At 44.2% G+C, this 16,719-nt stretch overlaps 1 protein-coding gene across 2 annotated transcripts in view; it reads right to left on the reverse strand.

The window, feature by feature from the left end:
* CACNA2D4 (calcium voltage-gated channel auxiliary subunit alpha2delta 4) overlaps nucleotides 1-16,719 on the reverse strand; it is a 131,302-nt gene that overhangs the window by 84,279 nt on the left and 30,304 nt on the right. The window contains exons 11-18 of one of the 2 annotated variants that reach the window (XM_056338975.1): nucleotides 14,544-14,657; nucleotides 13,353-13,431; nucleotides 11,141-11,274; nucleotides 9,391-9,408; nucleotides 8,039-8,116; nucleotides 6,660-6,740; nucleotides 4,145-4,219; nucleotides 2,630-2,716 (exon numbers count right to left, since the gene is read on the reverse strand). In XM_056338975.1, the coding sequence (XP_056194950.1) occupies nucleotides 2,630-2,716; nucleotides 4,145-4,219; nucleotides 6,660-6,740; nucleotides 8,039-8,116; nucleotides 9,391-9,408; nucleotides 11,141-11,274; nucleotides 13,353-13,431; nucleotides 14,544-14,657 (666 nt within the window). The remainder of the gene's footprint in view (nucleotides 1-2,629; nucleotides 2,717-4,144; nucleotides 4,220-6,659; nucleotides 6,741-8,038; nucleotides 8,117-9,390; nucleotides 9,409-11,140; nucleotides 11,275-13,352; nucleotides 13,432-14,543; nucleotides 14,658-16,719) is intronic. The other variant, XM_056338976.1, reaches the window with a different exon arrangement.

The following is a 16,719-nucleotide window of genomic DNA, read 5'->3' on the forward strand; positions in this document are numbered from 1 at the left end:
TTACAATTACTCTCCACCCACTATTGGATGCCCTGCCAGTCCCTGAGCAGTGGTAAGCAGGCCTTGGCCAACTCCCTGAAGTTTATATACCGAGCATGACGTTCTATGGTATGGAATAGCCATTTGGCTAGTTTGGGTCAGCTGCCCTGGCTGTGTCCCCTCCCAATCTCTTGTGCCCCCACAGCCCTCTGGCTGGCAGGGCTTGAGAAACTGAAAAGTCCTTGACTTAGTATAAACATTACCCAGCAGCAACTAAAAATATTAGTGAGTTATCAACATTATTCTCCTACTAAATCCAAAACACAGCATTGTACCAGCTACTAAAAGGAAAATTAACTCTATCCCAGTCAAGAAGGCAATTACAATTCTGGTGTCTGGGAGCCCCCATAATGCTCAGTCCTTTTCAGGCAAGACACTTCTGGCAGCGGCTGGCCTCCACTTTGAAAAGTGTGTAGCAGAGTTTGCATGGAGGGGTGCTCTGGTGCATGCTGGAGCACTTGTTCCTGACACCCCGAACAGCAAAGTGTCTTGCTCCAGGGCAATGAGTCTGTGCCATCCCCACCACTGGTAACAAGTGCTGCTGACTCCTTCTCCTGTCTGTTTGTGTGGTTTCAAACCAACAGAGACATACAGTTTACCTGAGGGGTCTCACAACATCTTAAGTGTTTTGCCACTCAGTTTCAACATCTTTGCAGACTAATTTCTTCTTCAGTGGTTATGTCAAGGGTGAAGAAAATCTGTCTGGGTGACAGCTCCTAGGCTGCTGGGGAGGATCTCTTGACCCTTCTGATTTCCCTTCACACTAAGAATATCCTTGTGTTGCTTTTCAAAAGCCCAAACTTCCTTGCTGCCTCCCTCCAGATACTATTATCACGCATCAACTGGTATTTTCCAGATAGTGCCATCTTCCCTCCCCTAGATTTCTTTTTACCAGCTGGCTATATTACACATCATTAGCACTTGGACATATTTTTCCAGACTGAATTTGCTGCTTTTTAGTGTTGCTGAGATTATACTGCAACTGATGTTGAGTCTGTCATTGATCTAATACCATAGCTGCAAATCTAAGTGTTGAAATGTTGGCAGCTTTCTGCTGCAGTGGGTGTATCTTGAGAGTCTCTAGACTTGCTGAAGTCACACTGCAGATATTGATCGTGTCACTGAATGTCTCTGTACCCTCGGTGACTGCAACCTTTCTTTATTCTGGAAGATGCAGTACAGGAACACCAAGTAGCTTTGTTCTTCATGCTTTTTTTGCCTTTTATTTTTCACTGGATAGTTTTACTCTAATTGCCTGTGGACAGAAACCTTGCACTTTGCATCATATTTGCATTCAGGTATCGATGTTTTTTGGTCAGGCAGGAACATGTTAGCCAAATAAATATGACAGCAAAGTCATCATGTTTCCTGGATTTTTTAATATTTTTTTTTAAATAGCAAACTGGCTAAAGAGGAACACCTCTCAAAGTGGCTCCAGAGAGAGAGAAAATTGTAATGGGAGCAGAGCTCCTAGAAGACATCAGTGAACCCACACAAAGCCATTAGCAACCTGCATCTTGGTGGTTCCACTGCATGTAAAGCCTCTTACTTTGTCTTGCTTTCCATGTTTCACACCCAGTTCCATTGTGTTTCATTTGTCAATTTGCCATTCTTCCACTTCCCAGGTTCTTTTGGTGTGTCCTTTTGTACTTGGCCTGCACTGGTAGCAGTAGCTACTTCGATCCTCTTGCTGGGCAGTTTGTTTGTCCTAGCAGTTTAAGTGGATATCTATAGTATCAGATCCATTTATCTCAGCAGTGTCCCCTGTAATCCAGAAGTGTGTGTCCCACGGCTAATTCTATCTTACTCCAAATTCAGTTCTTAGTAACTTAAGTATCTCTACTCCCCTAATTCTTCTGAGCAAAAGAAAACCAGCCACAGAGGAACCTGTCTACCTTGTCATTATATCTGGGTTCCTAGTTGTGCAGTGCAGCCATGTCCAGGTGTTAAGGTGCATGCTGTATCTTGTTTATCACTTTTAAATAATTTTGCTCAAAAGACAGTAGAAAAGGTATTTTCTAATCTTTTCCCTCTGGGAAGCTGGTTTTTTTGGTGCCTCCACACCTGTGCAATAAGGTGAGTTCTGGAAATTTGTTTTTCCTCAAGTGTCTAAATCCCTTGTCCACCTTACCTATTGGTAATAGTGACCACAAGCTTCAGTCTCTTTTTGAATGTACTTTTTTCCTTGTTACAGACCTCATTAGCTGAGTGGCTTCAGCTGTATGTCACATACTATGTGCATGGGACACCACCATACTCCTAAGTTCTCTTGGCTTTGTATTAAGATAGCATCTGGAACAAGTACACACAGACTGGCTTCCTGCAGCACCCTCCAAAGTTATTCCTTCCCCCTGCCAGCGCTTTTCCTGCACGTTCCATGAGAAGGAAAACTCATACTGGGAATGAAGACAAGCACTTTGTAGGGAAGCATCATACTTGTCCTCTTTTAGAGCACTAACCTCTCTTAGGGCCAGTCAGGCACAGAAAAAAACAGGAATGCCTGCGGCTCCCCCACCCCTTCCATACAGGCACACAAAGTAATAGAAAGAAGGAGCTACAAAGGCAGCTAAATTCACTTTCTGATACTCACTATTTCATCCTGGTCTTCCCATTCCACTTCTGAGAGATCTACACTGTTGTAGTTTGGCTTAGGCTTCAGTTTCTTTCCTTCTTTATACTGGCATTTATTAAAATAAAAGAAAAGGGAAAAAAAGAAAAATACCCAAGTAAGTGGCTAGATAACTAACTTTCTAAACTAAGCCTTTAAGAATTGATAAGTAATTTGAAAACTAGGCGTGTCTCATTTATTTTCTGACTAGGAAGGCAGTGTTTGGGTGCAAGTGCCTTCTTGGTCTCATGCCATGTATTTATGCGGGCAGTGCAGGGCTAGGAGAGTTCAAGTGGGAGAGGCTGATCCAGGAGCAAAGGACAGGCAGGAACACAGGTAAACTTCCAGGTAAAGGCTACAGACCTCCTCTGTGACAGCATTCTTCTAAATAGATCAGCACAATACACTTGCCTCCAGGAAATGAGTTCTTTCCCCCAGCTAAAAGTGTAATTCCGTTACCACGATAATACCAGCAGGAGATCTTTTCTGAGGAGAATTAGGCTTTGACTCCACTGACAGAACGGTAGGCTTTTCACCTAGGGCTAGCTGATGCAAGAGAGCTATTTCCCTGTAATCTTCCAGGTAAAGGGAATGGTGCGAATCTGACTAAGAGAGGCCAATTTTACGTGGAAGATAAAGCAGTGCCCTCGCCTAGCTTTGCCGTGCTCCATCCTGGAAACAAAATGTGTCCCTTCTTTTCACATACTGAAGTAACTACCCGTCCGTGCCTGTGGTCTCCCTGTGCAAAGCTGCCTCTTTTGAAGACCACTGCTGTGAAGCCCTGTGGTGGCCCTCTCTCTTGCCAGTAACCACACTAATGCTTATAGCTGTGTGCAGGTGGATTTGTGCCAACAGGCATGTGTATGAAGTGTAAAATCATTGCATGCCTGGGTATCTGAGTAATGAGGCCAGCTGTGTGTTTGCAGACAGATGTGTGGTCTGGAGCTCCAGGTGGCACCATGAGGGAGAAATGTCCTTGTGTTGACTCAAGTTCCAGAAGGTCTTCGCAGCCTACTGGTCTCTAATTTATCTCTGACTTACCATGTTACTAGGGTTTGTGGTACCTGCTAGCCTCAGATTCCCAAAATGTCCAACACTACAGCTGCTGGGTAGCTATTATGGGGTGCTAATCATGCTGAATCTTCTCGTAGGAGATATGCCCGAGCAAGGGAAATTGTTCCTTCAGCCTAGCAGTGAAACCTTGCATGGACACAGATACATGTGCACCCACAGTACAGCAGATGCATACAAATATAGCCCTTGTGCACTCTTATGGAGGACAGACAGGCAGGGTACATTATGCTCCATACATATGTCTGCATATATATATACATCTATGTACGTGGAATTGATTTCTCTGGCCCTCATGCTCCTGGGTGCCTATATATCAGAGCATGGTAGCCTTCACAATTCAATAAAATATAAGAAATCAGGAGCATCCCTGAAAGTCATGGTTTCCAAGTAAGCAAAGGTTTTCAAATTCACAGCTGTACATACCAAAGGACGGAGGTCTGGGTGTGAAAGGATGTATCCGTTGTTGGTGTTAAGAAAGGCGTATCCATGGACACCCAGCTGGAGAAAGAGGCATTAGAATAATCAGTGCTTTAGCTAAAACCACTGCTGTGTAATGGATGCCACTGGTACCCTGGCACCACCAGGATTCAGAAATATTTTCCTTTTAAAGGTATTGACCAGCAGAATGTAGGGTCCATCTCAAACCGTTTATCTCTGGATCTCTGGCCGCTTGCTTTGAGCAGGCTGACTATGCCTGGACGCACAAAAGGATGGGTCAGGTAGTTGATTTGTGTACACATTCAGAAAAAGATGCCCTCCTAACGTCTTTTTGTCCTCGTGGACAATTACCACCCAGAGGCAGAATAAGCTCCACACAGCAGGCACAGCAGTGCTGCACATAAAATGGAAAACGATGGGGAATGTTGTAAACAGTACCGGCACAGTGGTGACAGGTCTGTGTGCCCGTCACTACACACACAGAGCAGTGAACAAACAAGTGAGTATGAATCTCACAGATGGCTTCCCTTGAAACCTGGTGAGTCTTCAGAGGAGCTCTGCATTATGTTTCAGTGTTGGCAAGACCAGACCTAGCCTAGGCCAATTGTACAAGCCTATAGTCTTAAAATGCTTGCTAAGGAATAGCATGATCTAAAGAGAGCAGGCACTGGCTGACCTGATCTGCAGGAGATTTCTGAGAGAGCAATGACTCAGATTAAGCCCATATATAATACAAATTCCAGATAAAACCTGAATTGCTAAAAATCTACTGATAGCCTGTGCTTGCCAAAACAAGAGGTGTCTCAAGGAAAACAAGAATGGCTAGGGTTTCTATCTTCAAAAAAATGTTGCAACTTTATATTCCTATAGAGACAATCCTGGAGGGATAACAGTAGGGAACTGGGGAGGTAAGCCATTTACAATCCATCTGTGCCTTTCTGGAGGGAATGAATTCTTTATTTCACACATCCCAGATAAAAACTTTGGACTCCTTCTATGTGAAACAGTTTTATGCAAAGCACACTGAGCTCAGCTCTGTGTGGTAAGAATAAAACCAAGACATTGGATCAGAACTATAGCAAACTTCCTTGTTGGCCTATTAAAGCTGAAATTTCCCAGCCCAGTAAGTGCAATCATAAATGTACAAGCTTGCAAGGGCTGTAACTCTGGAACTGGTCCTTTGTAACCCGTATGTCAGGGGGTTCAAGTGCAGGATCATAGGTTTCCGAACTGGTCTTATGTTGGAAGAGCTTCTGGAAAGTTGTGTCCTGCTTCTGTTGTAGAGAAATCCTTCAAATAATTTTCCCTCCTTCCGTGGCATTTCTTGGAGGAAAGAACAGTGTCCCTCCTTGGCCCAGAAGAAAGATATCATGATACATGGCCTTTGAGTGATGTGGAGGGAGGAAGGTGGAAAGGTATTGGTCTTATAGAGAAAATAAATGCGTATAAAAATTGAAGCTTCTAGACAAGGTTCTCCCAGATCCAAACCAGTTAGCTTTTGTATGCTAGTGAATGCACCCTGCCACTCAGTTCCTGGGTTGCCTGATGGATCATTTCCTACAGCTGCATGTGAATGATCTGCCCTGCATCCATGTGGGGAAGTGCCAAACATATTCATAGCTTCTGACAGCACTTTCAGTCCTGTGAGTATTCAGCAATCAGATTTTGGACAACTGCCTAACTGGTAGTAGTTGTCTGATAGTTATTTAAGAGAAACCGAAAACTTGAAATGATGGCTCAAATTGCCTGATTTCATGGTGATCCTCAGATGGGCTTGCTGTCTCCTGGTGTGCAGACTGATTGAAGAAAAGGACACTGCACAAAATTTACAGCAGAAACCAAATGAAACAGTGCACCTCTGGTGGGAGTTCCTATGGACGAATGTACTTTTTTAGATATATTGAACATAGAGTTAATGGAAAATTGCTGGACTGACAATTCTGGAGAGCGAATACTCTATCTAGGTACAGCACAAGTGAGTGAGAGCCAGCTTCCTGCACACTGTCCTGCCAAGAAATCTTCGTGCTGATCCGGAGAAAGTAACCTCTAAGCATGACAAAAGTTGGCTCGCTATAGTCCATTCAGTCCTCAGTTTTTCTGCTAAGAATATTGACAGTGAAACTAATTTATTTTTTGCCAGTTGGCATGGCAGCTTTTGTTCACTGGGAACTGGATATAAAACTTAATTCTGAGATAGGCTGTCAGATTCATATCTCTGAGGGATTGAGGTTGGTGATCATCAAGATGCAAGGTTTCCACAATCTGTTGCCAATCTACTGGATCATCCATTCCTTGTGTTTCTGAAGCAACCTAAGAGCTTCTAGTAGTGAATGATTTCCCATGTGCTATATAGAAACAACACATTACCACATCCAACATGTCTTGCTTTATGCTCATAGTTCTTCCTAGAGGCAGAGGGATGATTTTTCAGTCATGCCCACTGAAGAATGGCTAGTGACTTTGCTGTGCAAAATGACAGGTTGCATTAGCTCAGTCTTACCTTATACCGTGGAGCAAGTTTTAACAGCTCCCTCAGTGGTACGTCAGAGCCCACCACACCCAGGAGGATACCATGAGATCGCTTAAAAACAAAGGAGAATCCTTTTTCAGAAGCAAGGCCAGGGTAGTTTTCTATCAGAATACACATTATTGCCTCCCTACTAGTCTCACATATACTCTCTAGGCTTGTATGAATATGTTCATTCAAAACCAACTAATGTACCTCAAAAAGTCTAAAGAGGTGGCTCCAGTGTTTATGGAGAGGAGTATTTCAACCCAATACTAGTCAGCATTTTTCACTATGATTCAGAAGTAATATAAAATCACTGAAAACAAGTTTTGAGTGCAAAACCCTACATTCAGTATGTGTAAATAACAATAAGGACAGGGCAATCATGCAAGACAACATGGATCGGTTGACAACTTGGGTCAACTAAACCAAATGGCAAATACAAAATTGTTAATCTAGGAAAAAAGAATGCAGGAAATCCCCACAAAATGGGAAGCTGGTTGTTTAATAAGCATCTGGGAAGCATGATGGAAAAATGACACACAGGGTCCCAGTGCAGCGCTGTGCTGATACAGGTTGAGGCTAGTCTCGGGTGGAGAGGGCAGACAATTGTTTTTAGGACCTGGATAGCAAGTTTGTCCCTTGTACAGCAGTGGTAAGGCACTTTCCACCATTTTAAAAGGATGCTGAGAAACTAGAACTGGTATGCAAAACAGTGTCTAAAAGGTTTCAAAACTCAGAGGAAATGCCCTTATTTTATCAAAAAGCAGACAGATTTGACTTCATTGAAGTGTAGAAGATGCTTCCCAGGAAAAAATACCAAAAGGGTACAGGCTTTTTAATCTAGTAGAGAAAGCCATTACGACAAGAAGGTGAGGCCAGACAAATTGAAAGTGGAATTTAGACACCAGTTTTTAACAGAGAGTGGGAAACAATAATGGAGAACTTGAGGCTGGATGCCTTTCTTCAATGACACTTTTGCCAAACACAGGTTATTGGGCTCAGAAGGAACTGTCTATATGAAATGTAAAGGTCTGCAATAAAATGCACAGACTAGACAAGGTAATGATCTCTTTCAGCCTGAAACTTTATGGGTCTATGAATTAGGCTCAGTTTGAAAACGGAAGGGATAAAACAGGGAGAAGTGTCATATTTAAAGGGGTGTTTTGAAGAAATAGCATTCAGAGGAAATGACAGGCTATCATGTTGTCAGATAGATTATCAGCTGCCCATCCTGCCAGAGGTCCACCGCAGTCCCTAATGGCCGGCTGTTCTTTCAGAGATCCATTGGCTTTAAAAGCCCGTGAAGGGCTGCTGCATCCTTTCATCTGTGCTGGCTGGAAGGAAAGCGAAGCCTGTGTTGCACTCACCGTCTCGTTCTTTTTGCTGAAGACTGGCATAGCCACTGTTGTCATGAGCAACAGACTTTGAGCCTGAGATGCAAAGAGCTGCCACAGAACAATGAGCTGTGTGTTAGCAAATGCAATACCACAGATAACCCGAACGAGAGGCACTGGAATTCCCAAGGACCCCAGATGCTGATTACAATTAGCTGCCTCCATGCCTCCCACACCCCTTTAAAAACAAGATGGCAGCACTTTCCAATACTCTGTGTCCAAGAGGGTCATGAGATGGATGCTTGCTCGTGTGGGGTGATGAGGACGGGATGAAAGCCAGTGTAATGTGTTGAAGCAGGATAAATTAAAGAGCTGTTCTAATGAGGAGACAGGTACCTGCAGAAGTGGTGGCACAATTTATAACCACCATGTATTGGGAGTGTAGACACGAGCCCTTATACAACAAGTGTAAAAACCATCAACACAAGGAGCACAAAATAGAGAAAAGCAACACAAATACAAGCAGAATCACTAACAAGGTATCTTCTATATTGCAAACACATGAATACCACAAATGAAAAACACCACAGGCAAATATTTAAAATATGCACAAATACACACGAAGCCTGCTTATATATACTTGTTACTCAACCATCTAAGCTTAGGAAAAACAGAAACAAAATCATGATCCAAACAGATAAAACAAGGTGATCTATCTCTACAGAAGATACAGGACATGCATGTGTAATGGGGTAACAGATGCTCACAGTTCTGCAAAAGACAGGTGCTCTAAAAACACACATGAAAGGAGGTAAAACAGGCAAGACATGCAAAGGAATCTCCCAAATACGCCTATCAAAAGGACCTGGTCCCTCAATGCCAGTAGCATCCTCCTCCCATCTCTTATTTGGTCAAGTAAGTAGCAAGGCAAGAAATGACCTCCTGTCTCCATTACTATACATATTGGGAGCCATAAAGGAGCCAGTCAATAATCTATACAGTCACTTGATGAAGAATTGAGCCTGGCAGCTTGAATTACTGGTCTGGATGATTCTTTGTGGAAACTTGCCGTTCACAGCAGCAATTGCACTACCACACAGCAAGTAAACTTCTGTGGTGCTTGCTGGACATATGGAAAAAGAGATCCAGTGAACTAAGCTACTGCACAACACAGGCACCCCTACCTACTCCAAACCAACAGCACAACACAGCTCTCCTGTACATCCAGCATTTCCTCTCTTCTTGTGAGTGTAAGAGGGCTCCTTCAGTGCTGCAGCCCCCACCCCCCTCCAGATGTACAGGCCAGCTGTGGCTGAGTGCTGGCACCAACACACCAACTTGCACATGGGAGACAGCACGCTCACAAAACACAGGGGTGCAGTTACCTCCTCAGACTGTGGCAGCTAGTGAGAGACATGGATGAACAGATGAATGAATACATGATTGGAGGAATGAATCAAAGATGGAGAGGCTGGGGTGGAGGAAGAGCATGGCCAGCCAAGCCAAGAGACAAGAAAAGAGATGCAGCAAAAAAAGTGTAGCAAACAAATCCCTGTGGCTGCCTTGGTGCCAGTGCCAGTGGTGGTGTGCCTGCTAATAGAATAAACTTGCTGGGTAGTTAGTAGCATTTCTGGAGGTTTTGCTTAGCACACTCAAGTATCATGTCCCCAGCTTTCACTTGGCACAGCTCCTGCAGCAGAAGATATCTCCACGTCACCCTCATAGAGCTAGTGTGCCACAGCTGCAGCCTCAATGGTCAGCCACAGCGCAGTGGCGTGGGATGGTCCCTTCCCATAAGAGCCTCCTGAGTATAACATCTATGCACCGTGACAGTGCAAGCCTGGCTGCCTCAGAGGTATTTCTTGGGGTCTGTGTGGTCTAGACTCTGAGCATAACATCAAGCACTGCCATGTGTGACCTGGACTTCCACATTTCCTGCTACAAAGCTAGGCTCAGTACCCCTGGTTTTACTTCAGCTCAGAGAGTTCAGGTTTCTCACCATGGTTCTTAAACTTAAAAACTGTGGGTTCTCCCCAAGGCCATGGCAGACATGCTAAAGCTGCTGCTGGCCACACCAGAGCCAATAACTTCAGTCCCACAGTGGGATTTTGTATGGAAACACTCTCAATATTTCTAAAAGATTTCCCACCTCAGATAGTATAAACAGTCCTGAGACCTCAGGTTTGTTTCCGGAAGAGGGTAATCTGACTTCTGGTCAGCTGTAGCTGTCACAGTTATGCAGACACTTCTCTGGGGTGAAGAGTCCAGCACAGGAAAAAAAAACCTTTATCTCCTTGAAAGCATAGAAAGCCCCAAAAGAACTAACTTTCTTTTTTTTCTTTTGGAGACATAAAAAGAGTTGGGGATTGAGATTGAGGAATGTCTTCTATTTGGGGAGGTGCAGGGAAAGGTTCCTTCAGTGGTGGTCTACTACTTTGTCCTTCCCTTCACTCCTTTGAATTTCAAGGCTGCCTCGGCAACATACCACCGCAACAGCACCTGCCCATGGTCTGAATGCCGTCCAGTAGGGCAGACCTGAGACAAAGGGGGGGCACAGGGGTGCTGACTGTCTGGTCCTTTGTGATGTGTCCTTTACCCACATCTGTGGTGATGTTGGGCCTTGCTAGCTCAAGGAGTGAAACAGTGAGCCTGTTTCCCAAACTGAGATCTGTATCTTTGAGAGGCAAAGCGGTATGCATTTAGCTACTGGGCTGGAGGAAATAAATCTCTGTGACCTGTATCCTGAGCTGTAAATCATCTTTCCTGCGAATAATCCTTTAGAAGGTAACCTGCTTTCATAGAAGCACTACTTAAGTCATGCTGTGCCTGTGTGATTAGTCCTGGGCTCCTGGGTCACTGCAGGTTCAGTATTCAGACCTGAGTGTGCATACACATCTCAACACCAGGAGTGAGCAGAGTCTTAGCAGAGCTAGAGACCAGTAATTTCTATCAACCAACTCCTGGGTTTACATAAATTTCAGGACTTCATTTAGATTCTGATACACATAAGATATTTAGAGGGGAAGCTGGAACAAGTTATATGCCTAACATACTAGCTGGGTGTCTAACACCTTTGCCAGTTTGGCCATAGGCCCTGCTGTTTGCTGACCAAAGACTTGTGCTGTAGGTTCTTACCGCACTGTCCATGTAGGCTTCGGTCCAAATAATGTCATGGTCGTGGTTGATGACCATGGGACGGCTGAGCACATGCAGGTACTCCATCACGTTTTCCTGAACATCCGCCAGCGTTGAGATTTGAGTGTAGTAGCCTTCAGGGAAAAACAGAGATGTGAATCACTCTGCTAATGCATCTTCTGTATTTTTAAATGGCTGTCCGTGCAGAGCTAGAACACTGGATATCAAAGATACTATCTACCCAGACAGTTTACCAGACCTTTACAAAAAGTGCCTTCACATGTCCTGTAGCCACAAGCTTCTGTGGACACATGTTCTGTGGAAATCTAGAGTTTCAAAGCACTGTCTCTGTTCTTCTCAAAATACCAGACCAATGCTCAAGGTGAGAGTCTCGATATAACCAGAATCATGCTGAGCAGATATAAAATGTTGCCATATATATGTCCATAAAATGGACATATAAATGTCCACTAATCAGGCTGCTTTTGGTCCTAAAGGCCAAACATATGCAAGCAAAGTATTCCACTAGGCTACCCACTTGGCCTGCCCAATTTTATGTTAAGCCAAAACACGCAACTTCTCTTCCAAACTTTTTCTAGTGCTCTACTCTTCAGTTTGCCAAGCTTTACATCCAAGGATGATGACTACTTCCATCTACCCATTGGAATCAGAATGTGAATGTGCAAGTTACGTATTTCCACAGATTTTCCCCTGCAGATGGACCCGTAACAGCCTAACACTACAACAAAGAGTAGAGAGGAAGAATGTTTTCAAGTTATCAAAAATTCCTCAAAATTAGCTGCTTAACTGGTTAGAAATGCTAACAGTATAATGACACAAGGATTCTTCTCCTGTTTCTCACTACATGGAACTGATTGGTTGTACTTGGTATAGGATGGAGTATGTGAGATAGACGGAAAACTTTTGTTATCGCTAGGAAGACACTGCCATGTGAAAGGGCTCATGATCTGATAAGCTTTGTGATGTGAGAACAGATTTAGTGTGCTTGAAAACAAGGACTACAAGAGCTATACAATGTGTAGAAATAGAAGAACCAAAATCAGTGAGCCTTCTGCAGAGCTCAAGTCTGGTAAGTGAGAATTCAAGTGCAAAGAGCATATTTCTGTTCTCTGGTTATTCAAGAGAATCCATTCTCACATTTTGTGGCAAACCAACAGCACTGTGAATTCCTTGTCACTAATCTTATGGCTGAATATGCAGTCTGAAATCCAGGTTTTTGTTTCATCTAAGAAAAACTAAAAATATTATGTGTGATTCATAGTGCTAATAGATGACAGTTTGAGCCTTGAACGTCCCCAGCTCACCGACATTCTGCAGGCCAGCAACTCTTATCTTGTCAATTATTTTCAGTAGCAAATGCATCCATGCATTTCTTAGTCTGCTGGAGACACTGCTCAGACAGGAAAAGAGCCGATATACCCAGCCAGTCAGCCCCCAGCTCCAGTCTTCCCTTCCTTTTCCTTTTTTAGCAGGATACTTGATGTAGCAAGCATTGCAGACTGCCTCCAGGCACACTGAGGCCAAGTCATGCCCAAACAGGTAAGACTTTTTTTTCCCCTTCTCTTCCTTTACCCTTGCAGACTCTGATAGGGCTAACTGGACTTTTTAACTGGCCCCAAACGCATAGAGGTGACTCACCTACTCCGAATGGATTTTCCCGTTAATGCCATTTCCTGCCAGCTCAAGAGAATATTGGTTTTGGGGTGAGTTTAACAAGCTATTCTGGGACCTCAGTGAAACCACTGATGCACAAACAATTTGGCCAAGACTTAAGGGTTAACCTGCAGACCTTGTGAAAAGTGCTGTAAAATCTTTAAAGAAGAGATGTTCATTTTACATCTCAGCCAAAAGATGTCAGGCTTTCTGACAGGGTTTTAGACAGGTTGTCAAAAGCCAGCAACTGGGACACAGTAAGCACAGGGACTTAGGTGGACTACAGCCAACATGAATCTCGGTCATAGTGTCCCTTGGCACTGTGACAGGAAAATGCGGTGGCTCAGCACGGAAGGCTTGTGTTAGTTGAACACAGGCACACTTCACGTGGACTAGCAGGATCTGCTTTTTCCTTAGGTTGCCTTCCAACTAAGGGCTAATGGGCCCCAGTTGCAGTGGGTAAGCCTTAGAGGGGTCCAGGGCCCCATGGTGGCAATCCATGTGTGATGGGGGTTGGGGACCCATTTCCATACAGCACCTTTGTTGTTACAGGCAATCCATTTCACGTTGGGGGCAAAAGTGACTTCCCGTCCAATGAGGTAAGTGAAAACCCGGACCTGGGAACAAGAGTGCAAAGATAGAAGAATTAGGCTGTAACGGTAACGTGCTACCAAATCCAAATGGCTGAGCTTTGGCATCCTGTTATACACTGATGTGAATGCCTGTCTGTGGGGCACAGCAATAGCTCTGCCTTCACATGGAGACAGGAGCCTCTTGCTCCATTTGTTTTGCATTTTGTGGGCTGGAACTTAATTTCCAATTACAATAAGCCCAGAAAGCCAAGTAGCACACAGGATCATCTGAATAACAAGGCAGAAGTGCAAATTCTGTTTGATTTTATGATAGCAGCTCTGCCAGGCACTCAGCAACCACATGCGGAGAGGTTTATAGCTCACAAGAATCCTTTACCCAGGGGAACAGCTGGCCGCATGAATCATTTAGAGAAAGCTTCACCATTTCTCTTGTGTTTGACCAACAACAAAAGAGCCAGTCCTGAAATAAACTGCTTTAACAGCCCCATGATCTGGTCTCTCAGTAGGCTCCTTCTCTCCCTTTGTGCATTGCTGCTAGCTGCGATGAGGAAAACAAATAAATCAGGAGGGTTTAGGATGAACTGTGGTTTATTCCCCTTTCACAGTCTGCTCTGCCAGTACAAGCCTGTAATCACAGACCTTGACGTAAATAGGGCTGGAAGGCACCTAGAAGGGTTGTCTGGGCCATTCCCCTGCCTGCCATAAGAACTAGTAATAGCCAAAACTTTTCCAAACAGGACCAATGATATACAGTCCTGGATGGGATTAAAATTCTTTGCAAAAGTTTTGGTGTGGGTTTTTTTTTTTTCCTTTTCTTTTTTAAAATACTTGGGTCAGTCTTCATCATCTTATCAGGAGACTGTTTTGATTGCCCACACCTTTAGAAAACCAAGTGTATGGGGAAAAAAACACCTAACTGACCTGCAGATATCTGTCTGTGATCCTACTACCTCTAAAATCACTGCAGCAGGCTCCTGCCTGGCTACTTTTTTTTGTGTTTACAGCCGGATTCGCATGGGTATCGAAGGATGCGAATGCTCAACTCTGCTAGACGGCCCTGCTCACGCTCTTCTATTCCCACCATAGCAGAATAGCACCTTTCCTCTCCCTTTCTATTTATCATTTCCCAGACAAACCTTCCGATCTGGCCAGTTGTATTTTTCAAACACAGCTTCGTAATCCTCCACTGCTCCGTCTGTGATCAGCATGATAGCTTGGTTACACAAGCCTCCTTGACCAGCGTCTCTGAACTACAATCAGAGAGAAAGAGCATTAGTTATCTCAGCGTAGGCTCTTTGTGTGTAGTTGTAGCGTATTTATTCATGTTGGGCCAGATCCCGAGTCCCTCTTGCAAACCTCACACTGTGCTCAGAAAGAGTTCCGCTTGCATAAGGACTGTGTTTGTATGCTGCGTATAATTTTTTTATTTATACAGCCCTGCTTAACACATGTAGACACAGCAGGCTTTACAGAAGTAAAATAGTAAGGAGAAAATCAGTGCCGTGGAGGAAGGGTGTGATTCCCTGCTGCCTCACCTTTTGCACAGTCGCATTTGTTTATGCAAAATGACTATAGATTGACCATAAACACTGCAATTCTGATTTGACAGCAATAGCTGTCACTTTTTATGGCAGAAAATGCGAGAGGAGGGGGAAATCAGAGTCATTATTTCAGGGTAAATCCATCAATCTGCCAAAAAATAGCAGGGAAAGGCAGGAGCACATGAAAAAAGAAGGCTACGGCCATCAGAGCTGAAATAAGTTATGAATCTGTCAGATAGAAAGGCCATACATTGTGACGACAGATGACTGTCATTATTATCTGTGCACAAGTGATATTTAAGGTAGAGTGGAATTATGCTGGGACTCTAGTACAAGTGTTGATGTGCTCCCAAGGACACATGGAAAGGTGTTGAACAGGTATGTTCTAACATGCAAGCTAGACCCTGCCTGTTCAGCCAGTAAGACCAGTGTTTGAATGCTACTTATCTAGTGCTCCGGCATGCAGAGCCGTGTGCCTCTCATGCCCTCAGGTAAACCAGCTCTAGAGGACCAAGTGCTTTATGCAGCACCAACGCAGGTGTTGAATTAGCAGTCACCAGAGAAGGTAACAGAGGACATCAAGGCACAAAAATAAGCAGCTGCTTTGCCGCAGCTCCTAGCTCAGTGTCAGCATGCACCTTCTCCCTGCACAGCATCTTACTGCTTCTGTGCCCTGAGCAAGGAAAAGTCTAATCAACAAAGGAGGATACAGAAACTGATGCAGAGTGAAAAAATGTGGGAAGAGGAAGATATGTCAACTCTGCACAAGAGTTTAATGAGAGCCGATGGCATGAGATGGAAAGCATATGGGAGACTAACTGAAGGGTGACTAAGGTTATATCAAACACAGAAGCAATTTTAAACTGGAGAGGCTAGTTATATCTTATAAATGTGGGAAAAGGTATCCAAGTGGCAAGACTGCATAAAATAAAAGCAAGCACTGGATGGGAGAACAAGAGCACGGGGTGTGAACTGGGACTTTTTAGATGTTTTAGGCTTCAATTCACAAGTCCCTTCTGATTTGGTAATGCTATGTTAGGGCAGAAGGCAAATGTCTTTACCAACACGGCTGGTACTGTGGTTCCACTGCAAATTAACATCATGACCATCTATACCTGGAAGTCAACTCCAAGTCCAGACTTTCCCAGTCATTTCACCACTCCTACAATTACCTCTGTAAGTGTCCCTTGCAACGAAATTACCAGGTTCAGTGCTAGTATCACCATAATGTCTCCTTCCGCCACCATTCACATTATCAGTCCTGCCTCCTTCAATGTTACTTTTAGTACCACTGAAGTACCTGCTACTGTATTGCAGTAACCATGGACTCAACAGCTTCTGAATGACCACACGTATGAAAGAACCCATCTCTCCCAGTTTCATGATAATCCCATTACTTGTATCACTGACCAGAATCAGCACAGATGATCATGAGAGAAGGGTGGTGTAACAGCATCATTTCTAACTAGCTGTTCTCAGGCAAAACATCCGTGTGAATTCTTGAATCAGGATGAGGTGGTTGGGTGTGCTCATCCTCATTCATAGCAACAGAGCAGCACATTCAGGGGGAGACAGACTGTACTTCCCCTGCTGTGGTCATGGCACCCCAGCAGTGGGGATCTCCCATGTCTTTCTTTACAGAGTCCCCAAGGTCTGACATTTCCAGTGGTCCAAAAAGCTCCTACACCTTGTACCATGGAACAAAAAAAGAACACCAGTGCCAGCTACAGGGTAACTGGAGCTCCAGGAGGGGTCAGAGCACATGTGCCCC

This window comes from Falco biarmicus, chromosome 5, assembly GCF_023638135.1.
Source record: "Falco biarmicus isolate bFalBia1 chromosome 5, bFalBia1.pri, whole genome shotgun sequence".
Taxonomy (NCBI): domain Eukaryota; kingdom Metazoa; phylum Chordata; class Aves; order Falconiformes; family Falconidae; genus Falco; species Falco biarmicus.